At 34.6% G+C, this 10,521-nt stretch overlaps 1 protein-coding gene across 1 annotated transcript in view; it reads right to left on the bottom strand.

Moving 5' to 3' along the window:
• Window positions 1-10,521, bottom strand: part of ecel1 (endothelin converting enzyme-like 1) — a 49,008-nt gene that overhangs the window by 17,681 nt on the left and 20,806 nt on the right. Inside the window, exons 5-9 of the mRNA XM_016540177.1 lie at window positions 10,380-10,521; window positions 10,231-10,299; window positions 8,963-9,073; window positions 8,595-8,687; window positions 6,894-7,018 (exon numbers count right to left, since the gene is read on the bottom strand). The exon at window positions 10,380-10,521 is cut by the window's right edge and continues 23 nt beyond it. Coding sequence (XP_016395663.1) covers window positions 6,894-7,018; window positions 8,595-8,687; window positions 8,963-9,073; window positions 10,231-10,299; window positions 10,380-10,521 — 540 coding nt within the window. The remainder of the gene's footprint in view (window positions 1-6,893; window positions 7,019-8,594; window positions 8,688-8,962; window positions 9,074-10,230; window positions 10,300-10,379) is intronic.

Raw genomic sequence — 10,521 nt, 5'->3', positions numbered from 1 at the left:
TATAATTTAAATGTTATTTTATTTTAAATATTTCATTTTAAATGTTTTATTTTACTTTTTAAACTAATCTGACTTTTTCATAGTTAGAATGAAAATTGTTAATTAAATTTTTTTAATTATGTTTTACATTTAAATTCAAATGTAAATTATATTATATTATATTTATTATATTATATAAATATTCTATTTTACCTTAAATATTTTAAATTATTTATTTTCATTTTATTTTCTAATCTGACCTACTTTCTCATAGTCATCTATCTATCTATCTATCTATCTATCTATCTATCTGTCACGATGCCTACTGTGTTGGAGCGAGGAATGAGGAGAACGCAGGAGAATTACCATCAACAGTCTTTAATAATCCACAGGAACACACATGAAGCACAGGGGATTGACGTTCAAGGCTTGTGCACACCGGGACGATTATCGCGTGCAATAGATTATGACTAAACAAAGGGCGCCAATGTGAGTGTGCACACCAACGCGCTAAACACCAGGCGTAAAAGCGTCATTTTTAAAAAAACGCCTCAGGCTCATTTTTTTGGTTTGACGCGCCGTGTTAAAAACTGGCCGAACAATGTGATTGGCGCTTTTGTTCACGTGCCTGGAGCTGCTGAAGTTACAGTAAAACATGACTTGGTGGAGCTCAAGCACAAAAAGGTCTTGCCGAGCACACATTGATACCTAACGACGAAGAGGAAGTAAGTAGACGAAGAAGATGCATCGAGGCAAGATGACTGTAGAGCTGTCGGTCTCATTGGTGTCTGAACACAAAGGCCTTTATGACCATCTAATGTCAGGGAGCGGATGCCATGGCGGATCAGGCAGTTCATGAGGCCATGGCGGATCAGACAGTTCAGGGGGCCATGGAGGAGCAGACAGTTCAGGGGGCCATGGTGGAGCAGACAGTTCAGGGGGCCATGGCGGGGGCTGGAGCCGACATTGGAGCGGACTCGGGGGCTGGAGCCGACACTTGAGCGGACTCAGGGGCTGGAGCCGACACTGGGGCGGACTCAGGGGCTGGAGCCAACACTGGAGCGGGCTCAGGGGCTGGATCCAACACTGGAGCAGACTCAGGAGAGCGGATTCGGGTGGAGAACGGTCTCTTTCTCCTCATGTTTCTCTTTTGGTTGGAGGTTAAAGCGAATACTGAAGTCTTAATAGGGCTTGGGAGTGCATCGGCTGGCGGACTTGACATTGGAGCGGCCGACAAACTTGACTGTGGAGCGACCGGCGTTTCTGGGCTTGACTTCGGAGCGGCCGGCGGCCTTGAGAGTGCAGCGGCCGGCGGGCTTGACTGCGGAAGCACTGTTTGAAGACATTTACGAGCTTGGGGGTAAATGGGAGGTGATGGGTCGTCGGAACCATTGGACAGGAATGTGGAGAGTCCTGGCGTGGGGTGAGCTGGAGAGGCAAGGTGGGTTTCAGAGGGGGCTGGATGAGGAGACTTTCTCCTTTATTTCTTCTACTTCGAAATCGGAACCATTTAAATAGAGGACAAGATTAATCAGCTCGATCAAGGGAAAATCACACGTGGGGAGATCGCAGCGGATCATTTCCTCATCCAGCCCCAGTTGAAAACAGGCACCGAGTGCTGCGTCGTGCCAGCTCACCCAGTAAGATAGCTCGAGGAATTCCTCCACATACCTTTCCAAAGTCTGACCTCCCTGCCGCAGAAACCATAGTTGGTCCTCAGCCCAAGTCATCTTTTTTGTGGTCCAGTGTTCTGTCACAGTGCCTACTGTGTTGGAGCGAGGAACGAGGAGAACGCAGGAGAATTACCATCAACAGTCTTCAATAATCCACAGGAACACACACGTAGCACAGGGGATTGACGTTTAACACTGGACGCTAGACACAGGAAAACACTGGGCTTAAGTAACTGGAACTAAAGGAGGATAATCAGGGGAACACAGGTGAATCAAAGGAACACAATCAACACGAGGAGAAACTGGGTCACGGGGAGCACATGGGAAGCAAAACACAACAACACAGGAACACAGGACTGACACTATCTATCTATCTATCTATCTGCAGTGTATCTATCTATCTATCTATCTACAGTATATCTATCTATCTATCTATCTATCTACAGTGTATCTATCTATCTATCTACAGTGTATCTATCTATCTATCTATCTATCTATCTATCTATCGTTCTATCTGTTGTTCTATTGTACTGTAGATCCATATTTCAATCTTTTATTTTTTTGCACTGCTTTGGCAAAAAAGTCAGTTTAGTCATGCCAACAAACCACTCTAAACTGAAATTAAATTTGATAGTAAGACAGCACCAGTGAGAGAGAGACAGAGAGAGAGAGAGAGACAGAGAGAGAGTGAGTGCGTGGGAGAGAGAGAGACAGTGAGAGAGAGAGAGAGAGACAGTCACACTGAATGATGTGAATGTGAAAACAAGCAGTTCATCAAACTACAGGAATCCCCAACTCCAGTGCAGGTCACTGAAACACGTCTTCAGTTTTCAAAGGGATAAAAATTATTAACATTCTACACGTGTGTGTGTGTGTGGCTTTCATTGCTCCTGTACAGCGTCTCACCGTCGGCTTATAATTACAGCCATTAAATCATCCTTTGGCTCAACGGCCTCTCAAAGCGCAGAGCGGCATTCAGATAAAATCCAATCATCACCCAACAAACTATTTCCTTTTAATTACCCATAAAACACAGATAAACAAAAGCACGGAAACGACGACACCATCATCATGTGTTATGACACACCGTGACCATAATTCGATTCTCCTGCTTCTGCAGATCCACATATATATCAACAGTAAATACAAATGACACTTTATCATCACAAACACGGACAAAACAGACCAACAAAACCACTGACTAAATTCAGGCTCATTATTATTATTGCCATATTTAGTCTTCATTTTCATATTTACATTTATTACATTTACATTTATTCATTTAGCAGAAGCTTTTATCCAAAGAGAGGAATAAAACAAGTGATTCATAAGAGGCAAATAAACACAAGAAATAGTCATAATACAAAGTTTCAGACATCATTTAGATTAAATTTAAAAATTTATATTACAAAATTAAGTGATTCTAGTTTTATTCTGATTTAATTTAATTTCACATTTTATTTTTAAATTATTTAATTTTCCAAACTAATCTTTCCTGTTTAAAATATTTTAATGTATTAAAAATATTATATTGTATAACATATTGCATTATTTTAATGTTTTATTTTATTTTATTCAAAATATTTAAATGAATTTAAAATAGTATATTTTGTTTTCCAATCTGACTTACTTTCTCAGTCAACAGTCTAAATGTTTTTTTATTTTTATTTAAAGTATTTTAATTTATTTACATTTTTAAATAAATTAATAATCAAACCAATGGTTTCAATTAATATAAACCAAATTTAATCAACTAATTTGACTTATCTTCTTATAGCCAAGTAAACATTTGTTTTATTTTTATTTTATTAGCTTAAATTGGCTAAAATTACGTGATTGCTCATTTCCTTATTTTAAGATTTCTTCAATTCCCTTGTATTTTATTTTAAATATCTTAAGTTATTATACTAATAATCAAATCAATGGCTTAAAATGGTTTAAATGAATAACCACACCAAAACTAATAAATTAATAACCAAACTAATCTGACTTACTTTCTCATAGTCAACATTTATTTTATTTTTATTCATTCGTATTTTATATAATTAGCTATTATTGGAAATGCTAAAATTAAATGATTGCTCGATTTAATTTCATTTTCAGTTTTTATTTTATTTTATTTTAAATATCTTAATTTATTTAACCTATTTAACTTTTATTTTCTATACTAACCGGTCTCACCTTTTGAAAATATTTAAATTTGTTTAAAATATTATATAGCATTTTACTTTATTTCAAATATTTTAATTTATTTAAAATAGTATATTTTGTTTTCCAAACTAATCTGACCTAATTTGTCAGTCAAAAACCAAAATTTATTTTTAATTTAATTTAATTTATTATTGTATTTAAAAATTTTTTGCCTACAGTTTTTCTAGTAACTAGTTTTACTGTAACTGTATCTGTCACTTTAAAATAACTTTCAATATTTAATACTGTAAATTAACATGCACGTTTTGATTCAGACCGTTTTTTGACTTAACGTTTTGCAAAGTTTTTGGTCTTATTTTTCTGACTGCGACAGATGTGAACAAGAGAGCGGCTCGCAGCGAAACACACGCAGCTTTAAGCAACGTTAAAACACTTTCTACTTTTATTTTACAGTCAGCACAACGCAGAACGCCAGGCCTCCGGTTCCTTCAGTGCCGGTTTCACTTGGAAAGAAGAGAAGCGAGGTTTACGAGAACAAGCATTTGATGAGAATGAGGTTTTGGTCCTGCGGAGACGCTCCAAGAGCAGAAGCACCAGGAGGGACGTGAAGAGAAAGAGCTAAAAACAGCAAAGCGCCAGAACAAAGAGCAGAATAAAAGTCATTTCTCTGTCTCTGCTCCCGCGGCGAGCCTGATGAAAGCCGATTGGTGGGAGAGCCGCGCATCGCCATGGTGATTTTAATAACAGTGATTATGAAGGAAGGGGTCATTGTGAGAATATTATGGGATTTGATGCATTATTACACAAAGATACGAGAGGGACGAAAATACTTGACATTTCCACAAGAAAAGAAGAGAAATCTCTAATATCATTGACATCCAATCAGACAGTTTCCTGAAATCATGAAGTATTTTAATATTAAAAACATTCCACCACCTTTAAGACTCATCAGGGAAATTATAAACTGGTTAGGGCTAAAGTTCATCTCACAAAATGTATTCTTCCAGTCGTAAGCTTGGGGTGAGTAGTACTTTACATGGCTGCATTTATTTGATCCAAATTACAGTAAAAATGCATAATGTTTTTACAGTCTAAAATAGGGTTTTCTATGTAATAATATGCTGATTTGCTACTCAAGAAACGTCTCTGATTATAATCAATGTTGAAAACAGTTGTGCTGCCCAATAGTTTAGTGGAAACTGTCATACATTTTATTTTTCAGGATTTACTCAAAAATGAAACATGTTGCCTTTGCAACTAGCTGGAATAAAACATTTTTGAAATTTAACTCTTTTTTTCCAGTTAACATTTATTTTATTTCAAGTAACAAACATTTTAATGGCTTTAATTTTTTTTTTCATTTTAGTTTTAGTTAACTATAATATCCCTGAATTAAAGTACTAATTTCTTTAAAAAATAAATAAATAAATACATTTAATTGCACAGTAAATAAATACAGAAATTCACAACAGTTCAATTAATACTATATAAATCTATATAATCTATAAAATTATAATCTATATAAATGTAAAAATATATTTAATTTCTATAAATATAAAAATATACAATATTTATGTATTTTTGTAATATAAAAATATATTTAAAAAATATATTTTTATATTTGTTAAGTATATAGTATTCGGTCCCACTTTATATTAAGTGGCCTTAACTACTTAACAAGTACAATGTACTTATTGTGTTCATATTGTATTGCAAAACACTTTTGCTGCTATTGAGGTGGGATACGGGTAAGGTTAGGGACAGGTTTGTTGGTATGGGTAGGTTTAAGGGTGGGTTAAGGTGTAAGAGATGGGTCAATAGTGCACTTATAAATGTAATTACAGAAATTAATTAGATATATTAATTAGACCTGCATATAATTGCATAAGTACAATGTAAAAACATGTTTGTACACAATAAGTGCATTGTACCAAATGATTAATTTAAATGTATGTACATAGTAGTTAAGGCCACCTAATATAAAGTGGGACCTAGTATTCTTTAAGTACTAAAGGAATCGTCGGTCACAATTAAGTGGAAACTAAATTAAGTTAAATTCTCATCAATATTTTAGACACAGTCAGCGTAAACAAAGAAAAGACAAAGAGTGAAATGCAGAGAAAGAAAGACAGAGGTGAACAGACAAAAAACAGTTCAAGTAAATTCAATTATTCTCACACAAACAGAGAAAATATAGCAGCAATGAACACACTGTGGACGGACTGGCAGCACACACACACACAGACTCCCATGAGAGAAACCTGTCAGCTAGACACACACTAACCCTGTCACATCCAGGAGAGAGTGAGTGAGAGTGTGAGTGTGTGTGTGTGTGTGTGTGTGTGTGTGTGTGTGTAAGCTACACACACACACACACACACACACACACCAGTTTATACTGTGCAATGCTGAAAGTGTGTCTAAAAGTGTTGCAGTACTTTTTGTCTTCATTTATACCACTAAATCTAATGTTTCATCATTTCAAACTTATTTTGTGAGTCATTTTGCTTCAAAAGTGTGTTTGTGAATCTTTCTTTACAATAAATCCTCTTGGTTTGGGGTCACTGTATGCCACATTTCTGTGACATTTTCACTAAATCTGCAATTTAATTTAATTAATATATGTGCTGCATATTTTGCAATGGTTTATTTTTTGAAAATGAAGAAATTAAGACAGCCATAAACATTACAGCATGATATTACAGTTTTAATGTAAAATAAAAGTATTAAAATTATATTGTTCTTCTTAAATACTAATTTTTTATTTTAAAGTAAAATATTTAAATACTATTATTATTATTATTATTACTATTATTATTATTATTAGCCATGTTGATATATAATCACAAAGTTTTGGCCAAGATGTGAAGTCATATTATGTTTTTATTTAGTAATTTTTTTTATTTAGTAACAAGAATAATTTTAATTATAATTATTATTTCTTATCATCATCATCATTTTTATTATTGTGTAGCCATATAGATATATAAATCACAAAAGCTTGGCCAAATTGTGCAGCAAAAAAAAAAAGAGAGAGAGAGAGAGTTAATCGCATTTTAAATCCCAATCATGCTCTTTCAAACTTCTTACCGTTTAGACGTGGTTTTAATGATATCCGACACCGTCTGCATGTAATCAGTGGCCAAAACTACGATCTCCTCTTCCTCAGAGAAATTATCACTGAAGATCCGGTCCAACAAACGCTTCCAGTGGAACTACAGAGAAAGAGATGACAATGTTTATACTTCTCTCGAGTGCCTCTTTCAATGAAATACAGAAGCCAGTAAATCTCGAGCGTCTGTCGTCTGCTTATTGATTTATGCTTCATTTAGGGACCATGTTCTACATTTTAAACAGAGGATCTGGCCTGCCAAAAATGGATTGGCCGGTAGATCCAGCAGCTCCAGATATTTGCCGGTTTGCGTTCTAATTTTACTGTGAAGCAGAAGGTCATCTGGGGGAAAATCACCACAGATCAGAAAAGGCCATTATTCTTACGAAGCCGGAGAACTTCAGGACTCTCGGCGCATATAAACCTGCTCTTTATCTTGCTCTCTGACAACAGGTTCAACATTATTGTTTTCTTTATAATTTCAGCATCAATGACACATTTTTAGATAAATCATGTGTTTTAATCTGATTTATTTCTCACATCCAGCTCTGCTCAACTGAAATTCAATCATATAGGCAAGACACCACAGGTGAAAAAAACTTAACTAATAGATTTCACCATACTTCCTCAGTTGATTGATTACATTGAGAATTGCAAACATTTTTTGTATTATAAGTTTTCTGAAATGTTATGTTTAAAATGAGCCATTATAGAATTAAATATGCACTACTTTGCATACATTTCCAGAAAATAATTCTAAACATTGGATAAAGTCAGGTTCAAAATTCTTGTGTGATTTTGTTGACATATTAGAGTTAAAGGTTTTTATAGAGAGGATTTTGGATTTCTCTTTTTATCACTCCATAAATCAGAAAATACTGTCAACAGCCAGAAAAAACAAATTTTCGCCATTTTTTTAAGAATAAAATGTTGTATAAATCAGTGTGAATGATATATGAACAAACCCCTCAGTAAAAACCTTTACAATATAGAGAGGAATAAAACTCTAAGTTTTGGTGTTTGTAAGTGCTGCTGAAGTGGATAAAATCTCTTTAAAAGATATGTACTGCAATTTAAATCTACAGACGCAAATAGATAATGCTATTAAAGAAGCACTTAAAAGTGTGTTTTTGGATGTTTCCTTTTCACTAGACTGAAAGAAAACACTTCATGAAAATGCAAAAAGCTGAAAATCACAAAACTGACCAGTGCATGAATAAAAAAGTTTTTGCCTGTAGTGTCTCACCTTAAATTCTACTCAAGTTTGTCTGGCTCGGCACAATGGCTCAGCCTCAAACCATAGTGACTCTCTAGGACACTAATAAGGGCTTAAACGGGTTAGTCTGTTCACTCCTGCTGGTAATAATCTATAACTACATCATTCTGGGGTCAAAGAGCATCTTTCTCCATTGATGGCCATTCAAAATAAGACATGGAACATCTTTTCTGGAAAATAAGTCACACCTGACTAAAAGTTGTACCAGGTCAAAACTGTATTGTTGAGAGAAAAAAACACAGATGAGTTTCATCGGTGTGTAAGTCACATTTCATTATTACATTTAGAAATAATGTAACATTTTGGTAAAAAAATTAAACATTTATACAATTATATAAACATGTATTTTTGATATAAGCGAGTGTGTATGTGTGTGTGTGTGCGTGTGTGTGTGTGTACTCACACTTGGAGCCATTTTCTGCAGTTGTTTCAGTGTTATTCGGTTGTACATGCTGCTAATGTCTTTTCTTTGGTCGTCGTATTCAGACACAGTGATCTTTACAAAAATGAGAAAGAATGCCAATTAACATATATTAAAACAAACATGCTTGTTCACACAAAACAGTCTGAATTCATGTTCACATTTACCACAGATTTATACAAGCACACATACTGGAGTTCAGAAGTATGAATCATTATAGTGATTCTGATCATTTGGGTGATTCGTTTGAATGAACAGGTGCAAATACTCAGTTTAAAAGTTCATAACATAAAAAGTGTTCTCAGAGGTCTCTGTGTGGCATTTTAAATATTCATTTTGGTACTTAAATCATTCGCAAGTCTCGTCTCCAGATCCAGAATCTCTCTGGATTTCAGCGTGGCGTTGTGAGCTCCCAGCATGCTCAGCAACCTTTCCATCAGTGCCTTATAGGATGCCAGAATCTGAAATCATTGAGAAAAAAAAAAATTGTGACGTGATTATAATGGACAAACATCTGACATGAAACTGATTTCATGCTAAATCTTACAATTTTATTGTAAAAAAAAATTATAAATCATGTTTTAATGTTTTCATGGTTGAATTTCTGATGTTTACTGTCTCTTAGGTGCATTGATAATGAAAAAAAAACTAGATATACTGTATGACTTTATTTGCTTAAAGATACATGAAAAGTACAACTTTGACTATCTATTATTACATTAGAAAAGTACAATTTTGAGTACCTATATATTAGTTTTTTTATACACAAAAGCAAAAGAAACAAATATAAATGTTGTTTTAATGTTTATTATGACTGAATTTAATATGTTTTCATCTCTACAAAGTTTACTGGTTAAAAAAAGATATATGGCTTTATTTTATTACCTAAAGAGATAAATATACATAGAAAGTAAATCTTTAAATACATTTATTTTTATTTATTTACTATTTTTTGTTTGTTTGTTTGTTTATATAATTTGTAACTTATTACTTACGTATCTGGATGTCTTAATTTGTTTTTGTCTCTCAAATACATTGATAACAAAAAAATCTAGATATATGACTGTATTTGAGTATCCTTTATACATTTTATTTTTATTTTTATAAAAAAAAGGGTAAAGAGAGAAAAAAATCTAGATATGACTTAGTTAACTAAAAAGATAAAGATACACAAAAATGAAATCTCTTAACAACTATGTAAACCTTTGTATTTGTACTTTTTATTTGTTAATATAGACTTAATATTTTGCATTTAGAAATTCTGTTGTGATTTCTGGTTTGAAATGTGATTTGGACATGTTTTTTTATGAGATTAATCCATGTTTTTATTGATCTCTCAGTGGGATTTTGTGGCTTGTCAATTCTGATTTGTAGCTGTGCTGTAGCAGAGATCTGATGTCATCGGAGCGTGAGAGGATCACTGCTGTGACTTCATTATTAAGAGACGCCAGCTCATCTGTGACATCATCAGCAGCTGTGACACGATCACTTAGACGTTTGAGCTCACAGCGAGAGACGGCCAGAGTGACAGATGGCAGTCAGACAGACAGACAGACAGATGGAGAGACAAGAGTCCAGAACAAAAGAGCATATGGAGAGATGAAGAGAGGCGTTTCACCTTCACACTGTCTTCATCCTGCCCCAGATACAGAGTCCTTTCCGGCAGAGTCAAACCCTCCTGATCAATCTACAATCACACAAACACCAGCTGAAGTTACTTTGAAACAAAAACTACACTCACGAACGCTCACAAACGCACTCTCTCACCCGTATGGCGTTGCGTGACGAGTTTTTGTCATCCACGCTGACGGTGAGAGAGAAGAACACAGACGTGCTGTAAACTGCCTGTGTCTTATACAGCATCTCATTAAAATCTGGTCTCACGGGGGCGGAGCCACTGTCCCACCCT

This window comes from Sinocyclocheilus rhinocerous, unplaced genomic scaffold, assembly GCF_001515625.1.
Source record: "Sinocyclocheilus rhinocerous isolate Xijiao unplaced genomic scaffold, SAMN03320098_v1.1 scaffold1719, whole genome shotgun sequence".
Classification (NCBI taxonomy): domain Eukaryota; kingdom Metazoa; phylum Chordata; class Actinopteri; order Cypriniformes; family Cyprinidae; genus Sinocyclocheilus; species Sinocyclocheilus rhinocerous.
The sequence above is the reverse complement of the archived record's forward strand: the minus strand, read 5'-3'. Positions and strand labels throughout refer to the sequence as shown.